The following is a 27,750-nucleotide window of genomic DNA, read 5'->3' on the forward strand; positions in this document are numbered from 1 at the left end:
ATTTCAAAAACTGCTAGTGAGCCCCACCTGCAATTTGATAAGCTGTTTAGGGTTTCCCTTATTCTTGCCTTAGTGTTTCTCTTTACTTTGCACAGCTATACATATGTTCTCATTTATATAGTTTCCTATGGAAATGGTTGATCACTACCCATTTAAATTGAAATGTTAGGAACATGAGAAGCTTTTAGAACACAGATACATGTGTGAACATCTGGAAAGAAAGATATTTTCCAAATTGTTTGCAGTACTTCTGGGGGTGGGGGGTCGGGATTACCAGAGGACCTCTGCATTGCTCGATTTGGCTTTTTCTTTCCTTTTCAAACCATGACAGATAGTTTCATACTCAGCAGTATTTTAAAAGGTAGTTCTAATTTGGTGACAGATGCCTTATAAAACAGAGTTTCTATTTGAATTTTTTATAAAGATCCTTTTTAGCCTGAAGAGGTTCCAAAGTCTTAGGTCATAGAAAATAAATAGGAAGGAATTCCTCACAAGTTTAGTTTGTTTTATGCTTTTTTCCGTGGAAGAAGATGCAGTAAAATACACCCCCCCCCCAAAAAAAAAAAAAAAAAAAAAAAAGAATGCTAAATTTGGAGTGGCAGAAAATAAGAATTTTAGTTCCTGTATTCCTATTTGGCACATAACATCTGAGCCTCAGTTAATTTGCAGAATGAATGTGTGTTTGGCCAGATTATCTAAGTTTATTTTCAACTTCAAAGTTTTCTGATTTTTAAGCCAAAGTAAAATAGAGATTAGACTTAAGTACCTACTTAAAGACTACTTTAAGACACTCTCCAGAGTATTATAGGCTGTGATGTAACCATATGAAGACCTACCCCAGGAAGCTGCTAGGATCCTGCCCTGGAATATTTGAAGTTTGCATGCTCGTGGCCACACGATCCTCAGATTCCCTTGCAGATTTGATTATTTATAGTAACAGATTGAGTAATCAGTTGAAAAGAATTCCTTACTTCATGACTACAGGGAATATTTTTCTTGAAATTATTTTGAAATCCTTTTGATAAGCAAGATAAGTCTGAACCTGTATTAGAGATTGAAAAGTGAAAGCATAGAGAAAGTGAAATGGATTATATTAAACTTCTGAAAAGTATATATTGTTACAGGTGGCTAATTCTGTATTTGAGAGAGTTATTAAAGACTTGACAGCTGGTAATAGTAGGCTAATTGATTAAACAATTCTAAGGAAGAGTATAGTGATTAAAAAACAAATAAGGATAGATACATGTTTTTAGAAGTTAACATATCTCTAGTAGCTAACAAAAAATGAACTCATATAACTAAGTTGTGAATTCTTTAGGTAGTTGTAGAAGAAATGATCTTGAAATGGTTTGACAAATGAATTGGTGTTTTCTTTCTTTATTTATTTCGTTTTGAGAGACAGTGTCTTACTCTGTCGCCCAGGCTGGAACTGCAGTGGTGCAATCATAGCTCACTGCAGCCTCGACATCCTGGGCTCAAACAATCCTTGAGCCTCAGCCTCCCGAGTAGCTGAGACTACAGGTGTGCACCACCACACCCAGCTAATTTCTTCATTTTTTGTAGAGACAGAGTCTTGCTATGTTGCCAGGCTGGACTCAAACTCCTGGGCTCAAGGGATCCTCCCACCTTGTCCTCCTAAAGTGCTGGTATTACAGGTGTGAGCCACTGTACTCAACTGAAAGTTTTATTTTCTTAGTTTATTAGAAGTAGGCTTTAGAATTGATAATCCAGTAAGTGTAGGTTTTTTCATTCTGTCCTATACAGTGTTTTTTGTGAGAAAGTAAGTTTGGAATGTGTAACTGTGACTTGGGCTCCTGAGAACTAGAAGAATATTATATTTAAAAAGTAATTAATAATGTAGATTCAGGAAGAAAGTATATCAAATACCATTTCATTAGACTTTTCTTGGCAGTTGTGTCTCATGTATCATACAGTGTGTGGATGATGGGTTAACAGTGTGCTCATGAAGACTCTGAGGCCTCTCCAGTCTCAGCTAACAGGACGTATTAGTCCGTTTTCATGCTGTGGATAAAGACATACCTGAGACTGGGCAGTTTACAGAAGAAAGAGGTTTAATTGGACTCACAGTTCCGTGTGGTTGGGGAGGCCTCACAATCATGACAGAAGGCAAGGAAGAGCAAGTCACATCTTATGTGTATGGCAGCAGGCAAGGAGAGCTTGTGTAGGGAAACTCCCCCTTAACATAAACAAATAGCACAGGAAAGACCTGCCCCCATGATTTAATTATCTCCCACTGGATCCCTCCCATAACACAGGGGAATTATGGGAGCTACAAGATGAGATTTGGGTGGAGACACAGAATGAAACTGTATCATAGGAGTACATTAGTAGTAGCCAGGAAATAATATGAAATGCATTTCTTCAAAATGTATAATTTCATATAAAAGATGGGAATTATGGGATCTACAAGATGAAATTTGAGTGGGGACACAGAAGTACATTAATAGTGTCTAGGAACTAATATGAAATGTGTTTCTTTAAATTGTGTAATTTCATATAAAAGAGCTAGTAGTTAAGGACAATTATATTAAGAGTTAAATTGTTTTATTCACAATTTTGGGGTCCCAATATGTAAGGACTGTCATTGCAACTTCAACAGTCATGTTTACTTGTTTTTTTATATAATGAACAATATTCTAGGTTTTATTATACTGTGTTTCATTTACTTTTTTACACTGTTTATCAAAAACGTGTAATTAATTGGGGCTTAAAATTTTGTTAAATTTACTTAAGAAAAATTAATAAATCCAATTATTTACTTTAAAGCTGCAGAAGAAAGAAGAACAGCAACTGGAGCCTAAAAAAAGTACCAGCCCTAAAAAAGCTGCGGAGCCCACTGTGGATCTTTTAGGACTTGGTAAGTGATAAAAAAGAAAAGGTCGCTGCTAGAGTTACAAAACAATTGAAACTTTTTCTTGGAGTGAATATAATGGCTTTATCTTCAGTATGCCAAAACGTACCTGTTAACTGAGTTTGAAAATGGTATGATTAGTTTGCTAACTTCCCACAAAAAGGAAATCTTTAATAAGGGAGCTGGTGTCTGTCAGCACTGTCTTCACTGAAATACAAGTAATGAGTTCCTTGGGGAAAAGAAGATATCACAGTAATCTTCGAAGGCTTGGTAGATGTGACATTTTAGTGCTTACAATAAAGAGTGGATTATTTTCTCTTCTCTGTCTCTCGAATTTTCAGTTTTGTGGGGGATTTTTCCCCTTAACAAAATGATTCTAGGGTAGCCTTATTGTAAAATGTGTTGGTTTAAAATAAAATTTAATTTTGGTTAACTGAAGCAACACATTTTGCATCCAAATCTAGTGACTAGATTCATATAACTTATTCAATGATAATGAGAAGTGCTCGTTTTAATTTAATGTCCTGTTTGTTCTCATGGCTGAAAGGTATATGTAGTCTGTGTGGTAAGTAAGCAGGCCTTCATTCAAGGGGTGTTTATATTGTGCTTATCTACAAATATTGTTAGCTTCTCTCTCTTTTTTTTTTTTTACATTTTTTTTCTTCTAAAAGAATTGGCTTGATAAAAGGTTACTTTTAGTAATATCTGAGCCTTGGCACAGGAATAATTTCAGTCTTTCTCTTTGTTTAGTTTGGAGAAAGATTGAGAAGGAAAAGAGTAAAAGGCAGTTAGTTGGAATAGTTGAACTTCATATACTGCTTTCCAAAAATTGATCCTAGTTGTTATTGAGTAAATTGTTGTCTGTTTTAAGAATTATAGCTGAATGTTTTATTCATTTCTTAGGAAGCTGGTACATCATACAAATATACTCCCTGGAGGTACAATTCTTCTATGATGGTAAAAAGTTTTATATTAGAAATATAAAAAATAACTGTAATTTTGAAAATAAGGCTTCAGTCCAGGGGCTCTAAATACAATTATGTTGAATTGTAGTCCTCATAATTTCTTGTTTTATTTCCTTTACTGTAAATGAGAGACAAAGAAAAAAAATTATTACTAAAGTAAAAAAAATCTTAGTAAAACTGTAGTATATCTTTGTCTTCACTGCAGCTTCCTTTTTCAGTCTGCATTGCCTGGTTTATTAGTTTATAACTTAGAAATATAAAATATAATCTAGGCCTGATTCTTATCTTACACACTCATTCCATTCAACAAATAGCTACTGTCTACTGTGTGTCAAGGTACCATTGTAGACACTAAGGAGATAGATCTGAAAGAGGACAGACTACAACTCCTAACTTCTGGGGCTTTCATTTCATGTGGAGAGACAGTGAATAAACAATTAAATAAAATATATCGTAGGTTATAGGTGGTAAGTACTATAGATGAAAGAAAACAGAAATGGATGGTTGTAATTTTAAATAGGGTGGACAGGGAGGCATTCACAGATGTCTTATTGGAGCAAAGGCGTGAAGAATGTCTGGATATCTGGATCTGTAAGCGAGAGCATTCTGAGAAGAACACAGCAGATGGAAAGGCTCTTCAGTAGGAGCCTACTTGAAGTGTGCAAGGACCAGCAAGGATGACAATGTGGCTAAAGTGGAATGATCTGGGGGGAGAATAGTAACAGAGGAGACAAGGAAGGAAGGGGTAGGGAGGGTGCAAGCTGACTATAACAGGACTTGGTTTTAACTCTGAGTGACCTGGAAACACATTGGAGGAATTTGCTGAAAAGAAATAATCTGACTGTAGTATTTAAAGAATTATTGTGGTGGTTGTGCTGAGACTAGATGATCGTAGGGCAAGGTGGGCAGGAAAGGGTTTTTTTAAGGATGACATTACAAGATGTTTAGTGTTAGAAATGAACTGTAGAGAGGTAAATCTGATACTTTCAGGACAAGGACAAATTGCTCTAGCAGTGTCCTTGAATAGCCTGGAGTGAATGGCATCTAGTCGACAAACAGTATGAGTGGCCTTTGAGATATTCCATTATTGTTGGAATGATACTGCATAGTAAATAAGCCTAGGTTTCAACAGCTTACAACATTAAACATCTGTTTCTCTCTTTCTGTGGGTCAGCTAGGGCAGCTCTACTATAACTTCATTTGATACATTTTCTACCTTCCTGATTATTGTGGGGCACTGTTTACCAGCCATTTCACTATTGCATATGTTTCCTTATCTTCTACCACCTTGTCTCAAAGTCAATGCCACAGATTTTAGGGTTCTGTTGTGGCAGCACCCCTCTTGTATCAGTTTCTAAAACAGTCACCTCTTGCTGTGCATGTTACATAGCAAACAACTCCAAAATTTCAGTGGCTTACATCAACTAACATTTATTTCCGTCACTCATGGGTTTGTAGGTCTGCTGGGATGTTGCTCTTTTGGACAGTGGGACAGCTTCAGGAAACAGTGCCTTTAGGGGAGAACCAAAGTTCATTTAGCAGAAGTTAGGGACTGTTTGTGAAAAAAGATTAAGAATATATGGGGGATTTTTCAATGACTGATAGTGGGTTTTAGATCATTTGGTGAAAGAGTTCCAAAGGTGGCAGGGGTGGGAGATGGGGTTAGAAAGAGGGCTGTCTTGCTGTGAGGGAGTTGTAGCAGCAGGAGAGGAAGTGTCTTACCCAGAGCACATACAGCTCTTCACATCTGCTGGTTATCAATTTCCTAAACTCTTTTAAAAAATATTTTCAGACTTTTTTTTTTTAAAAAAAGCTGTGTTAAAGCATAAAATTTGATGAATTCATGAAAGTCCAGGAGACTACAGAGAAATCAAAGGTCTCTTTCAGCTCAAAACAAACAGTGATTCTAAATGTGGATTGATGATTGATGTCCACCTCGGGCCTCAGGCTCTTTATCTGCTCAGAAGCATGCCGCTGTCCTCTAATGGGACCCTGGTTTTCCCCTGTAAATTGAAAAACAGCGCAAATTGTAGGGGTAGGTGCCTTGAAGTATGATTTATGGTAATGCAAAGATGACGGCATATCTCCGTATGAGTGAGACTAGAACAGACATTAACTTAAAACATTTCCAGAAAATATAGAGAAAAACTGCATAGCGATAGTTCAGTTACACAGCTACGGATCCTTGGGACTCATGCCTTCTTTATCACTCTTAACAGTTTCATAATAGCGTAATACTTAAGACTAGTTTTAAGAGATTTGATCTTTCCTTTAAATGGGACTTTAATGAACCTACTTTATTTTTTGTAACCCAGTAACTCAGGTAAAACCTTTCTTAAGCTCACCTTTCCTGATCATTCAAAGTTCAAACATAAAACGCTTTATATTATATATACTTTTTAGCAGAGGTTGTCCAATTTTTTCCAAGAAGGGCCAAATAGACATTATTTTTGGCTTTGCAGGCCTTATGATCTCTGTTGCAACTAGTCAACTCCCATTGTAGTATGCAAGTAGCCATAAACGAACATGTAAATGAATGAGCATGCTTATGTTCCGATCGATTTTAAAAACAGGCATGGGGCTAGGGTTTGCTCACCCCTGCTTTATGTTCCCGATAGTACCTACAAGAGCTGCCTCATATTTAGATATTAATTCGTGTTTGAAAGCTGTAGGACTACTATTTATTATAGTACTTTACTCTGTAATACCACAAACAGGGTGAGATACTTGAGCTGCCTCCAGTCTTAGAAATTACCGAGGGCCTTTGGCCCATGTTGACTAAGTGCCAGATTGAATAATCTCTGAATGTACCAAATTTGAATCAAATACAGACATATGCTGACTTGAGTATGCACGTCCTATGTTAAAATAGAATTAAAATCAGCTTCTAGGGTTTGTGAGAAGAGTGCTCTTCGGGTCCCCTTACTTGGGAAGCTAGTTTAGGACTGTGAATTATACTGTTAGGCTAGTGTCTATTCTTTGTTGTTTATTAGTTTTAAAGATGATAAAAATTGACAGACTGCTTACCAATTGGTTAGGACAGTTCCCCCAGACTAATGCTTCTATTCAGTAGGGCTTATTTTTGGAGTGTGGGGGCATAAGACCGCCTCTGAGAATAAAGTCTTCAAGGGCGAGCGCATGCTTTGGGCATAAGGCTTGAGAAGAATTACTTATAACTGGCCTTGGATGTGACCCTAGAGGTTTCATTTCAACCTCCCGTTAACGGTTCCTGCAGGGGTTCTGTTTTGTGGCCATCTGTGTACCACATGCACACTGCAGAGCAGCCTGGTTCCTTGTCAGGAGGCGTTATCCACAGCCCTACCAGGAACAGAATTGTGTGTGTCAGGGGTGCACTGCCAAGGATGTCTGGGGTGACCTCATCCTGTCAGTGCCCCAGAAAGCATCTCACAAAGAATTGAGTCATGATCTTGGTGATGAAAATCTAGCTCAGGGGTGTACACTTGTGTTTCTGTTTTGGGGAAGTTGATGAGAAAAGTTTGCAAATTTTAGTTTCTCCATTCATGCTTGTGTTCAGGAAATAAAAGCTTTAACATATGACAGTGGTCAAGACAATGCTAGTGAAATTAAGCCATCAGTATATAACCCATTTTATTATTAGCAACACATACCCAGTTTTATATGAGAGAGATGAATACAGAAAGTACTCTACTTACCTTTCAGGCAGAAACTTCCTATGGAAAAAATTCTAGCCATTTCTCAAAGCCGCCCATGTGCTATAAAGCAAATTTGGGAATGAACTGAGTAAAAGAATGCCAGATTTAGCAGCAGTGGTCCTGGTGATCCACAGTTCCCAGTGGACCTGGAAAGCTGCTGGTGTCCTACAGCTACCTATTTGACCAGATCCGGAGGACGTTTGTGTAGTTGTGTGCATGTGCCCCTTTTCTTGGAGGAGGATTGAAGGTGGGGAGGACTATAGTAGAAGTGCCCAAGAAAATTTTATAGTCTCTTATGTTTTTCAGATATAGTTTAAAACCTGATAACAACTTGTATTGCCTCTGCTCAGAAAAGTATGCTCAGTGAACTATTGTTATGAACTATTATTATCCTTTCAAAAAGGAGGTCTTAGGGATTGGTTTATTCTTATGTAATCACACCTGCATAGGAAAGAAAATGCATTTACATAAATATATTGGTGTAAGGTAACTAGCAGTGGGCAGATACTTGCAAGTGGTCCTGAGTCAGTACCAGGGCAGTCAGTGAACTGGCACCAGAAAGAGGTGCCGTTGGGGGAGTTGATGATATCACAGACTTTAGAAGAGAGCAAGAAGGGACGGCGTCTTGGAAACAGCACAGAACCTCCAGAGAATGTGCTGGGGGATAGGACAAAGAGGGGTAAAATTCAACTCTGAATGAGGCAACTTGAAACGACAAGTAACAGGAAGCCTGAAAATGGCTTGAACATAAGGACATCTAATTATCTCATTCAAAGAGAAATCTGGAGACAGGGTGGTTTGGGGCTGTGCAGTGGTGGAACAGTGAGTGCAGGGAGCCAGGTTCCTCTTTGCTTCTCCTCATTCTGCCACCCTCATCATAGTACTGGCTTTACTCTGGAGGCTCGTCCCCTTATGGCCAACACATGGATGGTGCAGCATCCTATCCTTATAGGACCACGCCTAAAGGATGGCTTTTCCTCATCAGCTTCTTTTCTCAGGAGGAAAAACTTGCCAGAAAATTCCCCAGCAGGATTCCCAGGGTACGCTTGGTCAGAATTGGATTGTATTACCTCACTGTAGTTGCAAGAGAGGCTAGGAAAATAGTATTCATCCTGTAGAGTGGAGTAGGCTTTGCCAGCAAGAAGCGCCCAGATGGGGCTTTGGTAGTCTGTGGTATCTGGCACACTTGCATTTCATCCTGACAGCAGCTCTTTAGGGTACACACCCACACACACTTTTTCCTTTTTTTTTTTAAAATTAAACTAATAATAATAAAACTAACAACTAATAAGCTAACAAAAATTAATTTCCAAGGCATTGCCGCTGTACAATAGAATTAGGACTCAAACCTAGATCTGTTTAATGCCAAAGTCTAATTTCAGCTCTTAAGATGAACCAAAGCAAGGCATCTAACCCAAGTATTAAATTATCTTATTATGTTAATAATCAGATACTGCTAACTATATGCCAGGGGCTGTTTTGAGTGCTGACAGATATTTATTTATTGAATTTTTGCAACAGCTCTGAGATTGGTGAACTATTATTATTTCCCTTTTATAGATGAGAAAACTGAGGCACAGAGAGGTTAAGTGAATTGCACAAGGTCACACCGATGGTAGATTACAGAACTGGGATTTAGACTGAGTAGTCTGACTTCAGGGCTCATATTCTTAACACTGTGTTAAGCTGTGATAGAAAATAAAACTCTAACAGGTGAGATTATGCTACACAAAATAGACATTGGACCCATTCATCAAATCAATAGATGGCAGTATTAAGTCATGGGGGCGTGATCCTTGGTTTAGAGGTAGTACCTGTGTTTTGTCTGCCCTCTAGCAGCTTCGTCTGGGAAATGGAAATAGGAACTCTTCTGTAGCTGAGGGCCAGAATAAATGGTGTGCTTTATGTGAAGCACCTAGCACAGTAACTTGCACACAGTCCTGTACTGAGACTATAACCTGAACACCAGGTCATGGGGGATCACCAAGAGGTAGTACAGGCCTTTGAAGGAATGTGTGGAGAAGGGACTCAAAAATTATGCTGAGTAACACGGAGTAGGACTCCTGCTGGGTTATTCCTTGAATAGCCACTACTATTAGAGAGAAAGAGGGAGACAGAGGGAAACAGTGATTGCAAAGCATGGTCTGTGGCGTCTGATGGATTTGCAGCTGACTAAAAGAACTGAGGAAATTGGGTGGCCTCAGGAATCTAGTTTATCACTATTTTAAACATTTAGAAAGAAATTTGGTGTATACAATTTGGTTTCATATTTATATATTTCTTGTTTTTTGAGGCCATAAAATGGTGCAGTGATTTGATATATATTTATTTTTTAAGCAATCAGTTCTACAAAGCTTCCTCCTTATACCACTTCTCAGCTATTTCAGATAGCTCTAAATCAGTATGCGTGTGTGTGCGCACATATGTGCATGTGTGTGTGGTGTCTTCTGAAAGACAGTAGCACCATGGGGCTCTTCCCCTTACACAGCATCATAGTGCCTGTGCATAAGGGAATTCCCTGCTCAAAAGTTGGCTGGTTTGTAGAAATGTGTAGTAGATTTCCCTGCTGGTACAGTAGACTGGCAGTTTGGTAGTGGCTTGAAAAGGTAGGGCCAAATACAGCAAGAGGATTAGGATTCTCTTTTAAGACCATGTTAGTCATTTTAGCAAATTAGCCTAAATACTAACTATTTAACTGTATGAAAAATTAACTGAAAAATAAAAATAAATAGCTCCACTTAGCTCTCAGGCACACTTAAAAAAATTGAAAACAACATAAAGCTTAAAATTTTTAATATGCTTCAAATGGACATTTATGACTTGAATTTACTAAAATAAGACAGACATGAGTTGATTTTACAAATCAAGTCCTGTGTTTTAATATAAAGGAATTCCAAGTAATAATAAAAATTAAGGATAAAACTTTAGATGGTTTCTTGAGTAGAAAATAAAAAGGGTTCTTTCATCAGCATGAAAATTTAGAAAGCTTTAAGGAGTTTTGCCATTAAAGAGAGAATCACTGAATATCATGGAAGCAGCCTTCTTTAAACAGTGCTGTTTCCACTTTAAATTCATCACTGCTTATGGTGACGCCTGACTAGTTATGGAAGAAGAATTAGATTTGGGAGTTTTCATTGTAGCAAGGGTGTACTAAAGGTATACGGTTCATGCTCAGTCAAAAATGGTAATGAAAAACAGCCATTTACTTATCACATTCTTATCTGCCTTAAACTAGGTTAATAATACATAAAATCTCATGTTGCTTTTTGACATTTTTTCTTATTTGTGCAAATAGATTATGACCAGCTAATGCCTCTGACATTCAAGTAAAGAATGAATTCAATTAATATTTATTGAGCACCAGCAGAGTTCATGGAACACTGGTAAACACCAGAAGATGCAGCTCTGTGTGTTTATAGTAGTGCCAGAGGGGGATGGGTTGCCATCCAGAAACTGGAAGACAGAATTATCATTGAGGGAAAAGATGGGATTATCTAAGAGAACAGGTTATGAGAATTCAGTTTGAAATCTGGATTAATGCTAAAATTCCAATTTAAATTATATTTTCCTTAATTCAGAGGTTGATTTTTCTTGCTGCTGCTAGAGGAGAAGAAAATAAGTTTATTTTGTGCTATGCAAACTTATTTCAAATATAATCTAATGTTTTATGGAGGTCACCTTTAGAGTGAATAACAGTTGGAAAAGATAAGCAGATACCCAGATAAATGCAGCTTTTAGAGCCGTACCTTTGTAGAGGATCTTATGATTTAAAACCCATCTGTATCCTATCATAGGGCACACAAGTGCTATGTTAGGACAGTTGGAACAGATTAGTAGGAGGGTAAGATATGGCTCCCACCGGTGAGGTAGCAGGTAGAATAGTCCTGTGAGGTGCTGTGACAACAGTGATGCACTGAGCTTTGGACATAGAGGCGTTGGAGACACATTTATGATTGAGAGAAAGAATTCCAGCCTCATTGTACTTGTTAACCTGGAAAAGGGAAGCCCTGGTGTAGGGATTCTAGTTAACAAGCAGTTGTAATCTCATAGGCAGATAGTTGCATGGAAGCTGTGTCTATGAAAACAGAGGAAGAGGAGCCAGTCCAGGATATTGGTAGCAATGGCTGGGGAGTCTTCAAGGAGAATGTGGCTCTAAACTCTTAAGAGGCGATTTTCCAGGAGGAAGGATCAGCGGGGCTAAATGTGCTGGTGGTAAGTAGGATGAGGACTGAAAAGGATTTGTAGCCAGGAAATTGCTGGTAATTTTCAAAAATAGTGTCATTATTTCACTTTTCTCCCACAAAAGTAGGATCACCTGAACTACTAATTGTTTTCCACCATGGCTCTGCTGTCACCAAGAAATCCTCCCAAAACCTGTGTTTGGAAAGCATTTCAATTAATCATTTATTATTTGCTTTGCGCTAGGTATTAAATTAAGGAGGCAGCTGCACTCCTCCTGGTGACGAAGCAGGTGGGACTGTTCATGGGCTCTGGGCTATGAAAGTGGTGCCAGTGGGGAGTAAAGAGGCTTCTGGAGTACTGGGGCATGCCTGTTCAGCCTAAGAACATTCAGATGCCATAAAAACTAAAAATGAAAAGGATAAGATGCTTGGGAAGGCTTCTACTTTGCAGCCCCTGGATTAGCGGAACATTTGGAGGCAAAGTTGGTAGGCCTGACTGACCGGCTGTGGGTGGTATGGCCTGCAGTTGAGGTGGTGTGGGTGTTGTGGACTCAGGATTCATCCTGTGCCTCAGAAAGGAGCTTGTGCCAAGTACTGTGCCTGGGCTGGGTGGTGAATCTAGCCCCTGCCCTCAGGGCACTATTTTAGGGAGGTAGGTCAATTTGTAACTCTGGGTAGGGAATGGGCACCTGTTTCTGCCTGAGAATACCGGGAAACATTTCTCAAACTGATTAGAGCAGTTGAGTTTTCTGGGTGCGCCATCGAGACCCATGTTGAAGTCCTAGGCTTACTGTGCAGATTCCCTCCAGGTGAGGTAAGGATTAAACTGAGATACTTTATTGATCAGAGTATCTGGCACATAGTACTTAAATAAATATTAGCGTTTAAACATGTATTAAAATATGAAGTGTTGTATTCTTATTTCCTTTTAGTTTATAAATTGTCATTTAAAGGCACTTGGAATGTGCCAAGGGGAAGACACTGTTGTTAAAAATACTTTATTTACCTTATCCTCATTTGGATTATTGGTGTCAGATGAATTCTAGTATAGTTACAATTAATAGAATCAGCTGGCTCACTTACCATATTGAGGATTTTTAGGTGACAAGAGACTGGCCTTCATGACTTTGTCATATTTGAAATGTTACCTCTTTCTAACATCTCTCAGTGTCATGATGTGAAGTGGGCCAGTGAATGCATGCTGGGCATGCCTTCTGTTCTTGGAAGTTGTAGCACTGATTTTAACAATTTTTTTCTGCAGCTGAAAACATTTTAACCTTTTCCTGTCAGTTTCTCATATGTGGGCAGTTGAAAACATTCATCTACCAGTTCAGTTCCCAAATAAGACACTAGCCTAACATCTTAAGGTAATGAAGAAAGAAAATACTTACCTACAAGCTACTTAACTGTAGGTTTGATGTCTTGCCTTTAAGATTGAAATCCTATCTTCATTTTACTGCATTGTCCTAATTTCTTCTGTTTGCTCATTGCCTTTTCAAGGGGTCCTTTGTGCTTCATTATCGTTCTTTATGATGTTGTTCCCAGCTGAATTTCCTCCATTTGCCCTAGGCTTTTCTTGTACTCTGGATCTCCCATTATTTTTATTGTCCACAAGCTACTGTTTCTGCATACTAATTAAAGGGGGACTGCTGCCTCCTGCTGCTCCCACCATCATTCTGTAGCTGAGCAAGGTGCATGTCTACGGTGAATTCTGATTAGTTTTCACAGACATCCCCTCATCTCATAGAAGGCATTGCGTGGTCTGATGTTCTCTCTCCCCTGAAAGAGGACGTTTCCGTGTGTGTGTGTGTGTGTGACTGTATATTTGTGTGCATGCACCAACAAGGTATAACCCATGCTGATTTAAATGTTTTTCTTACATTATGGTGATTTACACTATTTAATTTGAATAAGCCTTATACTTTCTAAATGTTACAGTTAATTATCTGAAAAACTGTTGTCAACATCTTGGTATTTTCTTGATGTTGTGGCCTCTGAGCTTTTATTAATCAGTAAAGATCATGTTATTAGTGGGCCCATGATCAAAAGGATGCATTTTACTCCCAATAATTTGTGAATACTCTTAGTTGACAAAGGCCTGATTATATCCCACAGTTGCTTCCGGGAGCCCCGTTTGCTCACTGAAGACCATATCCACCTGAATCCCTCCCTATAAATTGAAAAGATACTGGTGTCAGTACAGGACAGTGGAGTGGGGACAGGATGAGGCAAATGTTGAGTGTGGCACTGAATGATTTTTGGACTGTTTAACTGCTTCTCAAACTTAGTACAAATAATTATAAACTATTTTAAAGTTTTTAAAAATTTTTCAGAACTTTAAAGTGATTTGTTTATAATTAGGTGAAGTTGAAATTACATGGCTTTTGATGAAATGTGGTTTAAAGAAAAGAGCACTAGCCTAGGTGTGAGAAGACTCTGTTCTAGTACAAATTTTGCTGCCTAAAAAGGTGAACGACATTGAGGAAGTCTTTTCATTGCTCTGTGTCCTAGTTGGTATAACCGGAGATAATGGAAGGAGAGGCCCTTCTCATCTTGCATGGGGACAAAAATGATAACATGTAAACATTCTTTAAAAACATCCAGGATGAATGTGATATTTATAATGATGGTAATGATAATGAGTCTTTAATTGTCCTTTTTGAACACTGAAAATTTAAAACGCAATGACCTTCTAAATGAATTGAAGCAATCCCTTTTAAATAATGTGTTAAGCAAGCCAAATGTTGTAAGTAAAATTGGCAACCATTGAAAACTCATTGGGAACTTATATTTACCAGTTTTGCAAGGCTGAGAAGTTTTCGTTTCGGTTAAGAATTTGTTTTTCAACAATTCTGTGAACGCATAGCTTTGATAGTAACTAGAAAAATTGATGGCTGTGAAATCCAGAACCCACCATTAAGATGGATAACCCATCACATGGGGAGAAGATGGAGTAGAGACAAAAGAGGGGCAGGTATGTTGCAGATGGTGAGAGCAGAGAGCAGAGAGCAATCACCTATGCTCATCACAAGGATGCTATGTAGAGAAAAATCTTGGTGAGGCCTGGCAGAAAGTTCCTTACCTCAGGTTTTTGGGGGGTATGAGAAAGTCTTCCTTAACCAATTGAAAACAGTGTCAGCCTTGCCGCAAAGATTGCTGTCCCTAAGCAGGTGCTTCCTCTATCTCATTCTAAAAAGGATTCCACGTCCCTCAGACTGACCTTGTGAATTGACTTCATGACAGCTCTAATAACCATGGTGACTGGTTACAGAGAGATCACAACTTCGTTGTTTGTATGAAATGCCAGAAATTTTAAGAGGCTAGTTTTAATATAGTAATAACAATAATAAAACACATGGAAAGAGAATATGGATTTGTTCATAGTGCAGTGGTAAAAACAGAATTCAAGTTACATTGCAGTGAAGGGACATGAGCTGTGTAGACTTTATATAGAGGAATGTGGATGTCCACCATTCTGTTTTTAATGGTGAAAATCTGGAAACTACCTAAATTCTCTTGAGTCACACATTGAATAAATAAATAATTAATAGGCACATGCAGTATCACAGAATGCAAACCCCCTACCTACACATACATAATTTATATAAAGAAGACTATTTTTGTATGATCCTATGTACATTGTTTTTAAAATTGTGGTAACACAACACATAAAATTTACCGTTTTAAATATTTTACAATATATAATCAGTGGCATTAAGTACATTCACATTGCACAACTGTCACCACCATCTATGGTGGGTACTTTTAGTTTCTTCATTTTTGCATGGTTTGAATCTTTTACAAGAATGTGTTGCTTTTACAGTAAACATTGAATAAGATTACAGTCTAAGACTTTGCTCCTGCTTTGTGATGCTGGACAAGTTATTAGTCACATATGTGATACTAAAGGGGGTGAAAGGTAAAATAAGACTTCAGAAACCAAATAATGTGCTGTGTGGTGTTTTGCGGGTTAGAAAATATATTGCTAGATATCAAATGTTGTTTAGATTTGAAAGTGTAAGTAAATATTCTGAGTGGAGTCTAAGGTACTAAGTAGAACAGACTTAAAATTTCTGAAAGCTGTACAGTTTATAAAAGTAATAAGACATAGCATTGGCTTGTAGTGGATGAACTTTGTGATTCTCACCAAGTGCATCCTGGGCACACTGGTGTTCTGTGAACATGTGCTGTGGTAAAAGGCAATTGATAGTATTTTCTTAGTTTGCCAAAAAATCAATGGGATTTTCTCGTGTTAAATTTTTTTTTGCCATAAATTTGTCTGATTTTGTTTACTACTACTTAATAAAGTAAAAAAAAGTGTAACGGAAAAACTGGAAATAGTTGCTTATATTCAGCTTGTCACCATTTTTTTTCCTTTTTATTTTGGTTGTGGTTTACATTGTTTCACAGGACACATGCTTCTATTTGAGTTTAAATTTTATAAACATATAAAATTTTTACATATATAAATATATATACATTTTATATATAATAGTTATATTTGCAGCTAATAAAGTGCTTCCTCAATTCATGTGATAGAATGAAACATGTCTAGTTGATGATGATGTTTGCCCATCTCCAACTCTGTAGCTCACAAGTTAAAGCACCACTGGCTTATATGTCATTATTATTGGACTTTCTTTACTGAAGTGTAGATACAAACAAAAAAGGTATTCCTTAGTTGTGTTTTTAAACCTAGAATGCCTTGTCCCTTTAAAATATCACTTTATTTCTAGCTGATATTTATATAATGTACTATACATCATGTAAATGGGGTATGGAATGAACTAGAAAACAAATTATCTCTTTAAGGAGGTCTAACTTTAAAATGAATATTGCCATTTGAAAGGGTTAGAAATGAAAAAAATTATTTTCATGTATGAGTCTTAATTCTTTGATAGTTGTCTCAGTTTAAAATTCTATATATTACAAATTATAATAATCTACATACATTGTTTTATTGCTTCACCTTTTAATTGTCCATAGTACTTGATATAGATATAACATGTATAATACATATCAATACATTTCTTTTAATGGTTGTGATAATGGGATATCACTGAAAATGACTTGAAAAATTTGCAGTTGAATAACTTCCAAATTAACCTAATTTGAACTTTACACACTCTTTTATAAAATAAATAGTAAAAAATATTTTATTTTGATTATGTATTAATAATTCTTTGTAATTCACTGAAGCTTAAACAGAGAAATAAAAGATACTAATTTCTGTAGTTATACTTGGAAAAAGACAAGAACGCTCTAAGTTTCTGTAGATTGTGGTGGAAATATGAATGAGATGGTAGATCCTCCACTGAATTTGTTAATATTTGAGTATCTACTTTGTGCAAGATATCCCATTCATTGTTGAAAAGGTTTTTAAAGATGATGGATTTCCCTTTGATGAGAGTATGGTCTATCAAAGAGAGATCAAATGAGACTGTAAATTGTTAAGCTGGAAGATTTATTAGGCTATAACTCTCAAGAGGCTAGAGTTGTGATGCTCTGAACTGTTACTTGGTTGTGGTTACAGAAAACTGAACTCTGTGAGATGTTCCAGTCCTGGAATGCTGTGCATGCAAACTTGACCCACAGCACTCCACTTCAGCTCCTGCCCCCAGCACTTATAAATGTTCACCAACATAAAAAGGGGATATAAAATAAGCCAGTTTTGAATTTTTGAAATTACAGTTTTTAAAACTGTTTTTTAATTTGAATTTTAAAGTAGGAAGCTCTGTCAGAGTCCCTTTGCCTGTACAGTGCAGTGGCTTGGTACAGCCATCACTAAAAGTGGCTGTGCTGGAATAAAGAAAGGATTTATTTTGGAGTTCTATGGATACTTCCTGTAGAATCAGTTTAAATATTGTATGTATGTTTCCTTTTTTCTATCTAGTTTTCTTCCATGTTGTGACTTCAAAACGTAACATTTCATCAGTGTTATTTCCATGGTAGGTAAAAAACTTATTTCCATGGTATAAATCATCAAAACTTATTTCCATGGTAGGTAAAAATTAAATTATCTCCAAACACACACACCCTCACACATACATTTATGGAGAGGGATTATTTATAAGACTGTGGTATCAAATTCCACCTTAGCCCCTTATCTCAAAAGTAGTTTTTACCTCATAAGTGTATGAAGATTAAATGAGTTGATACATGTAAAGTACCCAGAACAGTGCCTGGCATATAGGAAACACCATAAAAACCTATGATCTTATTTAAAAAATTAGGGTGCAAAATAATGTGAATAGTATGATACCATTGGTTAAAAAGGAGGTTTGGATATATACCTAGAAACCAATGGATAAAGAATATTTCTGGGGGAATCAACAAAACTGGAAATGGTTTCTTTGGGAAAGGGGATACTGGGGTGGGTAGAAGGAGAACAAATGTTTTACCAACTTTTGAACTTTTTTTTTTTTTTAAACCATATATCAATTTTTAAAATAATGCCATGTTTCAAGTAATTTAAGATATTCTACTTTAAGACAAGAATCTATATTCTTTTCAGATGGCCCTGCTGTGGCACCAGTGACCAATGGGAACACAACGGTGCCACCCCTGAATGACGATCTGGACATCTTCGGACCAATGATTTCTAATCCCTTACCTGCAACTGGCATGCCTCCAGCTCAGGTATGTGATAAGAATATGGTTTTATATGGTCACTGCTTATTTCCTTTTTGAAAAGTTTCAAAATTTCAATTTTGGAAGAATTGTTTCTGAGCAGTAACTGATTTAAAAGTCCCCTGTTCTTTAGGCCAGGGGTTTGCAAACTAAGCCAGCAGCTTCTTTTTGCAAATAAAGTTTTATTGGCACACAGCCGCTCCCACTGGTTTACATACTATGTGTGGCTGGTTTCCTGCTACAAAAGCAGAGTTAAATATTAACAACAGAGACTGTATAACCCACAAAACCTAAAATATTGACTATCTTTAAAGTTCTAACCCTAGCTTTAGGGAAACAACAGTATTTAGAATGAACAAGTAGAAAAACCCTGACTACATCGACTTCCCTGAGATCAACAAGGTCACTTACTTCAGAGCTTTTAAAACTGTGGGTGTTTGTAAATATTAACTGCAGAAGTTCTAGCAAATTCAGTACTCATTGTCTTTTTAAAATGAAGGCAAATTATGTTTTAACTTAGCCTTAAAATCTACCTTGCTTTTTTTTTTTTAAGTGATTTTTAAAAAATCTAGAACAGTAATAATAATGATTGGGAAATTTTTTAAATGTTAATGGTGAAGAAATTTTGAATTGCCTTCTTAACAGTACATGGAATTTCTGTAACGTGAACTATATGAAATTTCAGGAAACAAATTACTCTTAAGCTTACAACATTAAGATTCTATTTTAAGTTTATACTTTACAAATAACCAGTTTGTGCAGCATAATTTTTGAGATAAAATATTCCTTCCATAGAAAAACTAAGTCAAATCTGAATTGTTCCAGTAGGCAGTTTTAATAAGAAAAAGTCAACGTCTTATAAGAAGACTAGTAACATATTTCTGTTGCACATATTGTTATTGTGATAGTCATTATATAGTTACCATTAGAATGGAACAAGTAGATTTCTTAGGAATAATTAATTTAAATGGATCTTTATCAAAATTGTCTGCAGCAGTAGTGTTTATTTTCAGCAAAATAGCTTATTTTATGGCTTTGCCCCTTCTTCACCTCCTATAACACACATAAGAAAAAGACAGAGTATTGTTACTGTTGTTTCAATTAACATTAATTACCTTACCAATTTGTACAGACATAGGTGTACATGTGACAGAATTGTCTAATATTGTGTCTTTGGAAAGAAGTATTTAGGATATTTGACAATCAGAATGTGAAAAGTAATTTATTTTTAGTCTAGCATTGTAGTACGGCTGTTACACCTGCTAGACTTATTTAGCACTGTCACTGGGGTCTGACAGTTGCTTTGCAACTGCTTAGAGAGTTAGGCTCCACCTCTGAGGTTTCAGCGTACTTCACGTGTTCTGTTCTGTATTAAAGCAGCAAGCAGAACAATGCAGACTTCATTTAATTCTTAAGCACAAGCAGTGCCATGACAAGGAGTGTAGCCTCTGGCTTTAGGAGGGGTGGCGGCTGGCCTTCAGACTTTGGGCATTCTGAGCAGTACCTGGTAGGACATAAGGTTAATTTTTAAAATTATATCTAATACTTCTTTTGGAACATTGTTATGTTGAGCCCTGTAAAATATTTGGTGAACAGTAGTATCTTTCATTTAAACTTCATGTAGAGATTAAAATTCAGACATATTTGGCTGGGCACGCTGGTTCACGCCTGTCATGCCAGCCCTTTGGGAGGCTGAGGCGGGCGAATCACCCGAGGTCAGGAGTTGGAGACCAGCCTGGCCAACATGATGAAACCCCGGCTCTACTTAAAATACAAAAATTAGCCAGGCATCGTGGCAGATGCCTGTAATCCCAGCTACTCAGGAGGCTGAGGCAGGAGAGTTGCTTGAACCCGGGAGGCAGAGGTTTCAGTGAGCCAAGATTGCGCCATTGCACTCCAGCCTGCGGGACAAGAGCAAGACTTCATCTGGGGGGGGAAAAAAAAATCCAAACATATTTTCAAAATAATGCCTTTGAAAATGGGGGATGGTGCTGAAACTACAGATTTTATGCATATATTGCTACTATGTAATTTACTCGTTTTGGTGGGTTTTTAGTATGTGAAATTGAGCTCAAACTAGTTTTGGACACCAAGATTTTGAATTCTTCTGAACCCTGTGTTCTTTCACTCTTTGTGTTATTTTCTGAGTATATACAAATTCTAGTAAAAGATTTTCTAACTTCTGAATATGAAGTAGATTGATTTTACCATCTGCCTTACCTGTCTGGGGTCTAGTCTTTCTTAAAGGGGGTTAGAAATACTTAGTTGACAGGAGCGTACATGTGTTTTGGGGGCTGGAGGGGAACAGTTCCAGTCTTCAGTGTTGACATGGCACAACCCCTTTCCTGATATTTCATATACATGTACATACACCAACAGTACCTATACATACACAAGGGCCGAGTCTTGTTTTTTCTTTATTAAGCCCTTGGGTCCCAGAAGGCCAGAGAGCCTTTGGTTAGATGCTCTGCACTTCCTGAAGTGTAAAATGAGAGGCAGAAGTTGTTCTCCTTTTATCTTGGGGTTGTAGTGCTGGCGAATGGAGCACCAAAAAGTAAGTGGACATTTGAGGGCTTACTAGTCCTGCCGATCAGTTTGGCTGTTTTTAGACTGTGTCCTTTTGGAGGTGGATGTTTCATATTATGATGTTTACAGTATGTGAATATTAGGCTGCTCTACTATGAGAGTAGAATCATAGCTTCCCAACATTTTGGGTTTTCTTACAGTTCTCTCTCTTCCACAGGGAATAGACCCCAGCGTTTTGAGCAGATTTTTTTGGTTCAACAGATAGTGATAAAAAGATCACTTAGTGATGTAGTTGCTTTGTTTTATAAAAAATATTAACAATAAACACCAAGTACTTAATCCAACCATTGTGCAAAACACTTCTTGTGATCATCAAGCTTATCCCCAGTTTACAAGAGAGAGATTGAAAGAAGTTAAGTGACATGTCTGAGCGTACTATAGAAAGTCGGGGGGGGGGCAGGCTCTAGTCCTGGCAGACAGGCTCCAGCCCATGCTCGTAGCTCTATGATCTGCTGCTGCTGCTTCATTGGTAGCTTAGATATATTTTATTCAAGGGTATTGTGATATTTAGTATTCTATGATATCTAATTTCTTACATATTTGAATTTTTGGAAAATTAAGTGGCTTTTTGTCACTTAAAATTCTTGCTTAGTCGTAAGATTCAAAATACTGTTCTGTGTAGTTTACAAGTATAGTGTTTGGATGGTACCTCATCGCATGGTGTTCTAGGAGGACATTAAATGTTTGAATTTATTTTCCACTTGCTACTCACCTTATTCTCTAGTTTGAGAAGAATCAGCCAGTTTTTACTAGTCTTCATAGAATTCTTTGAAACTCTTCATATTCAAAACAAGTCCATATAACAAATGTGAATGTGATTTAATATTTAATGACTACAGAGATCATTAAGGTTTGCTGTTGTGATTGCATAATACTGTTCGCAAGATATGAGATTAAGTGAAAATGTTTGTTTTATATTAAATATCTACATGTTTATTTGTATTTGTGTTTATTTGCCGCCTTGTCCAAAAGGGAAGTGCAGGATATGTTGAGACTGTAGATGGTCCAAGTTTTGCTCTACCTTCATTTCTGGATAGATTAGAAGTAGCCTAATGTTGTAGTTAAAACTGATTAGATGTATAAAAATCTTATTATGCAGGTTTTGAAAAGATAAAACCTTTTAAGCAGCCATTGCAAATCCTCTTATGGTCTGTTGTAGAAATGTTTATTCCAAAGGATACCAGTTTCTTGGAGCAGTAGTTGCTGTGGAGTGGTGGTCCTCAGACAGCTGCCTCTATAACCACTGTTGAGCCCATTGTGTTCAGGATTTGATGAGCAAAAACTTGGCATCACCTTAGGTAGTAAATGCAACTTACTGTGAAAAGGCTTCAGTCTACCTACATTAACATTCAAATTAAGAAGTACTGCCATGGCTGTAGATGTTTTTGTATGGGCTTGTGAGTGATCCTCTTGAATGGCACCATTTTACCTTCTACAATTGTTTGATTCCTGTCTAATTTTATAACTTTATTTGGATTTTAAGTAATGGATAAGCTGTGCTTTACTGTGCAGAATTTGATAGCTTAGTTTGGTGTTTGTCTCAGGGGACATCCTCTGCACCAGCAGCTGCAACCCTGTCTACAGTAACATCTGGGGATCTAGATTTATTCACTGAGCAAACTACAAAATCAGAAGAAGTGGCAAAGAAACAGCTTTCCAAAGACTCCATCTTATCTCTGTATGGCACAGGAACCATTCAACAGCAAAGTACTCCTGGTAATGAATTTCGATATCTGCTTTCAGTGACATTACTAGAAGCATATCCTTTGTAATTATAATAAGATCAATTATATATTTTCTTTATTGTTCCATGTAGTGAGTGCTTTTGTTGTTGCAGTTTATACAACTATGAAACTGAAATGAACGAGCATTAGAATTAAAAATTAAGAGGCATGTACAGGATTCACAGAACTTTATTTGGAATTAACAAGCTGTTCATAGATCACTAAATATTGTTTCACAAGCTTAGAGAACACGGATTATCTTTGATGAATTATTGAAACTTGATATGTATGAAGTTTACGACTTTGTATACAGTATATTTTCTCTGCAGGTAAACAGTCTTGAGTTACCACATGGACTAAAAAAAAACTGAATTTTTTTGTAATCATAACAAAATATTAGCATAAGGCTTATTGTTTACAGACTTTTAATCTTTCAGACCATTTCCTTTAAATAATGAGCTGCATTTCACATATGAGCTAAAATTATTTGGCAGCCCACTACATCTATTGAAGCGAGATATAGTCAGCTCTCACTTGCCTGTTTGGTACTGGGAGACCAGTGGTACAAGTCAGCAAAAAAAAGTGTATGATCTCATGCTACATAGTTTGGTCTTCATGGTGGAAGATATTTTGTGTGGCTGTTGCATATGATTTACATTTCTTAATTAAAATTACTCAGGTTAATAACTGATTTGTCTGCATTCTAGAAATAACCAGCTCTCAGGGTTTAGGTGTGGGCTGGTCTGAGTAGTCGGAGCAGCCAAACTGGAATTAAATATTTGCTGTTCAGAAAGGCAGTTTTTCTGTGATTATAGAGGTGAGTGCAACTGCACGTGATAGCGCTGTCTTCATTCATTTTCTTTTTGTGGTGCAGGTGTATTTATGGGACCCACAAATATACCATTTACCTCCCAAGCACCAGCTGCGTTTCAGGGCTTTCCATCGATGGGTGTGCCTGTGCCTGCAGCTCCTGGCCTTATAGGAAATGTGATGGGACAGAGTCCAAGCATGATGGTGGGCATGCCCATGCCCAATGGGTTTATGGGAAATGCACAAACTGGTGTGATGCCACTTCCTCAAAACGTTGTTGGCCCCCAAGGAGGAATGGTGGGACAAATGGGTGCACCCCAGAGTAAGTTTGGCCTGCCGCAAGCTCAGCAGCCCCCATGGAGCCTCTCACAGGTAGGGGTCATTTACTTTCTAGCTCCTCCCAAATCAAAGAAACCAGATTTATTTTCTAAAAAAATTTTTTTTAAGTCTAGTGATCTGGCAGAAAGAATTCAATAGGGATAATATGTATAGGGTCAAAAGTATCTATAAATATTATGAAGTTGTATCAGACAAATGACGTGTTATCCCTGTTTTAGAGTATTCTGTTAAAAATAGGTTAAACGTCTTTCATTTCAAATTGTAACGTAACTGTAATGGTGAACACCACTAATCTGTTTGCTGATGGCCAGAAATTATCTTAGGCATCATGAGACTCCCTCTCTGCCACCTCTGAGATTAGCACTAAGCTTTAACCAGCTTGCTTGTGGGACGTTTTTATAGTCCACTTAGACAACTTCACTAATAATTTTGGGGTCTTTTATTAGAAAAAAAATCTAGCCTCATATTCTCAAAGCACTATTTTATGAGGGATCTAAGGCTATTTTTCAGGTCATATGATTACTGCCCCATGGCTCTGTAAAAATTCTTTTTGTTCAAAAACCTTTGTAAAGTTGTATTTTCTTTTTATGTACCCTATAATGACTTTTATGTTTAAAAAGAGTACAAAAAGATTCAATTCCCATAAGGTGTGAACCAGACATCCCCTCATATTATAAAATCCTGTTTCTACCTAAGTTAGAGCTAAGATAGGACATTTCTATTTCAGGTGCTGTGTTCTGACTTCTCTCTCTCTAGCTGCACAGACAAAGGCTCTTAGAGAGGTTCATGCTCCCACTCTTCTTCCTTTTACACTTCCCATTGATGTTCCTCCAGCATTTTGTCAATCTTGGTTTCTGTTTGGTCACTTGTTTTACCTTTAGAGCATTCAGGGAATAGTCTAGAGTGATTTCTAACATTAGCTCAATCACTATATATCCCAATTAATTTTGCTACCACCATTTCCAAGAATATAGGTAAGACATTGGTCTCTACACATTGGGAATCTAAAAAATTGTATGTGCTAAGGGTCAGTCACATGGTCAACATGCTGAAGCACACCCAGCTCAGGTTAAGGTGCTAGATGAACCAGGAAGGAGTTAATACTGGCTCTTACTTCCAAATAATGCAGAAGGGCGATGCTGTTCTCCAGCACTCCATCAGTGCAGTCTACTGGCCAACGACAAAGTGGTTAAAATGTCCTTTAGGAGGTATGAAGACGTGATCTGCTTCTTCAGACACTTACGCCTGATGATTAGTGATGTAGTTTATGTTAGTGTCTTTGAAACTGTAAATAAGTCAACTGTATTAAATTAAGAACACAGTCTAACACTTGAGTTTAAGTTTTAAACCCGCTCTGTACTTTATGGTAAATCTTGCCTTCTCTTACCACCAATTTTGGAAATAAGAGAACCACAGGGTTAAGGTTCTTATATATATATTTGACTCCAGTCTTGAAGAAAAATATACATAATCTTATACTTTATTGCATACAATGAAAATAAATTTTAGATGTTTATGTTGTTAGATCAGCAAGAGAAGTAAATGCTTTATGACCACTTTTAGGAAGTATATAGAGCCATTTAAGATTTTAACAGAGAATAATAGCTATCATACAAAGTTTATAGGATAATTTTAGACTATTTTACTTTCTAAAATTTTCTTACTCCTTAGTAGTTAAAGCACAATATCCTAGTGTAGGTGAAAGTCAGAGTAACAGACTCATGATACAAATCCCAAGATTGCTTTGGTATTTTTAAGTTGTTAATCTTTAGGGAAACTGAATCTAGAAAGCAGAAGGGAAAGAAAGAAGGGAAAAAAGTAGCTGTTTGCTTTAAGAAATATTTGTATGGTACTCTGCTTTTATTCCAGTGCTTGGACTAGTTTTCACATTAATGAAAAAAATGACCAACTGTGTGGCTAAAGAAACAAGAATTAAAAGTGAAGTAAAGCCTCTTGAACTAAGCCTTTTATGTGTTTCACAGATGAATCAGCAAATGGCTGGCATGAGTATCAGTAGTGCAACCCCTACTGCAGGTTTTGGCCAGCCCCCCAGCACAACAGCAGGATGGTCTGGAAGCTCATCGGGTCAGACTCTCAGCACACAACTGTGGAAATGAAAACTGCAATACAAGTTTTATCCAGAACTACCACCTGACATTCCTTGCTAAAAGGCATCTAGTTCCCCTGTTTATTCATATACATATTTTTTCTTTTTACCCATTTGTTCATATTAAGAATGATCTGATTGACCGTGTTGGTCTGTACTGATTCCATTTGATGTGGTGAAAAGCAGGTTGATAAACCATTTTATGTCAAGGGCAGCTTTGCTCATGTTTCCCATGATTTCATATACTGCATTATTTGAGAAGCTGCTCAACTTGCAAAATCAGTTTTCCTCAATAAAATTATAGCTCTAATGTTTGCATATAAGGGAAGTAGTTATCATGTTAGTAATACCTCTAACAGTATAAGCCCCACCCCAAAATTAGCCAGTAATCCTGTAGGAAGGTACTGTATGATCAAATGTTTAATCATATAAATAGAATGTAAATGTCTCACTGAGCACTGTTTTCTAGTGTATCAAAATTCTTTTATTTCATCATTCACTTCACTGTGCTGTTGTTATGATGTGCTTAACAGGGAATGTGGTTAGTGAAAGGAAGATAAACCTGGATGTTACTCCAAAACTTAGTTAATGAATGTTTAAATAATTCAAATTTTATCTGCCTCTCTTGTAATTTGGATCTCTTCTCAATGTACATAGTGCTAACATGAAGACCTTTTTCTGCACTATATGCAAACAGGGTAACTAAAACAAAGCCACTTTCAATCCTTGAAGGTATATCCAGGTTTATGACAGTAATTGTGTTTACATTTTATGGTGCCTAGTATTGACAAAATGTTATTTCCCTATATTAAACAGATGAATCCATAGACCTTTTCATTTGTGGGTTTTTTATTTCCTATGATGGATACTGCCAGAAACCTTCCAAAAATTACTTAGTGTTGCAAAGTCAGGAATCAGGAATGTTTAGCTGACAAAATACTTGTCTGTTTTAAAAACCTGTTCAGGTCTGCCAATTATAAGAGCAAACTGGAGAAAAAGAAAAAATATATACTCAGAGTGGTATCTTGCAGTATCGGCACTGTACAAAAATCTTCCAATTTAGTTGTAGAGAAAACATGCAGAACAAATGAAGACAAAACATACATTTTGTACCATCCAATTAGCTTATGTTAACTGACAAGCTCCATTTAAACAGATGTCCATCAGATGACAAGAAAGGCTGTTGTACTGAAGTAAAACAAACAATACCTGAATGCTCTGCAGCCTAAACTCCAAACATCCTCTTCCACATGGACCCACTGGCTGGGCAAACTGCACCAGTTGCTGCTTCAATTTATACCTCAATTTTCACCGTGTCCAGGCGGTACTTTGGCTCGTTGGCTAGATTAACCTTCTCTGTCCGAGTGTGCCACACGAGAACCTAAAGGGGAAGGAAATAGCTTGGGTAGCACACTCTTCATGCTGACACTTGAGGTCAGGCAGCACAAGTGAAATGAATACCTTAGTGCAGTTATTTGCTTTCGGTTCCAGTTCTTCGACTGTTGTTATCTGTTTGAGAAAGTCAGATTCTTGCATCCCTGGCTGGGATCCACGACGCTTAAATACAGCTTTTGGATTGGACAAAATGACTTGAAGACTTACAGCAAATCCTTTGTGAAAAGTAAAAAACAAAACAAAACAAAAACTTTAAAATACTGGTGTACTTCACATCAAAAACAGTTTTTAAAATACCTACTGTGTGTCAGGTCTTGGTTTACAAAGTTGAATAGGAACATTACCTGTATTACAGTCTCAAAGGAAAATCAATCATTATAATATTTTACATTCCGTGTAAAAAGAGGTGTGCACAGGAGCATCTATGCAAAACAGGAAGTTTAGTCTGTTAATAATAAAGGGTGAAT

The 27,750-nt window shown here is 37.1% G+C and overlaps 2 protein-coding genes across 13 annotated transcripts in view; one reads left to right on the plus strand and one right to left on the minus strand.

Annotated features, from left to right (window-relative positions):
* SMAP1 (small ArfGAP 1) overlaps positions 1 to 26,717 on the plus strand; it is a 184,750-nt gene extending 158,033 nt beyond the window's left edge. For 6 of the 11 annotated variants that reach the window (XM_031667159.1, XM_031667161.1, XM_031667162.1 and 3 more), the window contains 6 exons: positions 2,788 to 2,878; positions 3,776 to 3,829; positions 18,207 to 18,331; positions 22,453 to 22,624; positions 23,507 to 23,814; positions 25,764 to 26,715. In XM_031667159.1, coding sequence (XP_031523019.1) covers positions 2,788 to 2,878; positions 3,776 to 3,829; positions 18,207 to 18,331; positions 22,453 to 22,624; positions 23,507 to 23,814; positions 25,764 to 25,898 — 885 coding nt within the window. In that variant the 3' untranslated portion in view covers positions 25,899 to 26,715. The other 5 variants (XM_021937408.2, XM_021937412.2, XM_031667167.1 and 2 more) reach the window with 4 other exon arrangements.
* Positions 22,804 to 27,750, minus strand: part of B3GAT2 (beta-1,3-glucuronyltransferase 2) — a 74,203-nt gene continuing 69,256 nt past the window's right edge. The window contains exons 3-4 of one of the 2 annotated variants that reach the window (XM_003897796.3): positions 27,350 to 27,498; positions 22,804 to 27,269 (exon numbers count right to left, since the gene is read on the minus strand). In XM_003897796.3, the coding sequence (XP_003897845.1) occupies positions 27,183 to 27,269; positions 27,350 to 27,498 (236 nt within the window). In that variant the 3' untranslated portion in view covers positions 22,804 to 27,182. Of the gene's footprint in view, positions 27,499 to 27,750 lie in introns of both variants that reach the window. The other variant, XM_017957988.1, reaches the window with a different exon arrangement.

The sequence above is a fragment of the Papio anubis genome, chromosome 6, assembly GCF_008728515.1.
Source record: "Papio anubis isolate 15944 chromosome 6, Panubis1.0, whole genome shotgun sequence".
Lineage (NCBI taxonomy): Eukaryota > Metazoa > Chordata > Mammalia > Primates > Cercopithecidae > Papio > Papio anubis.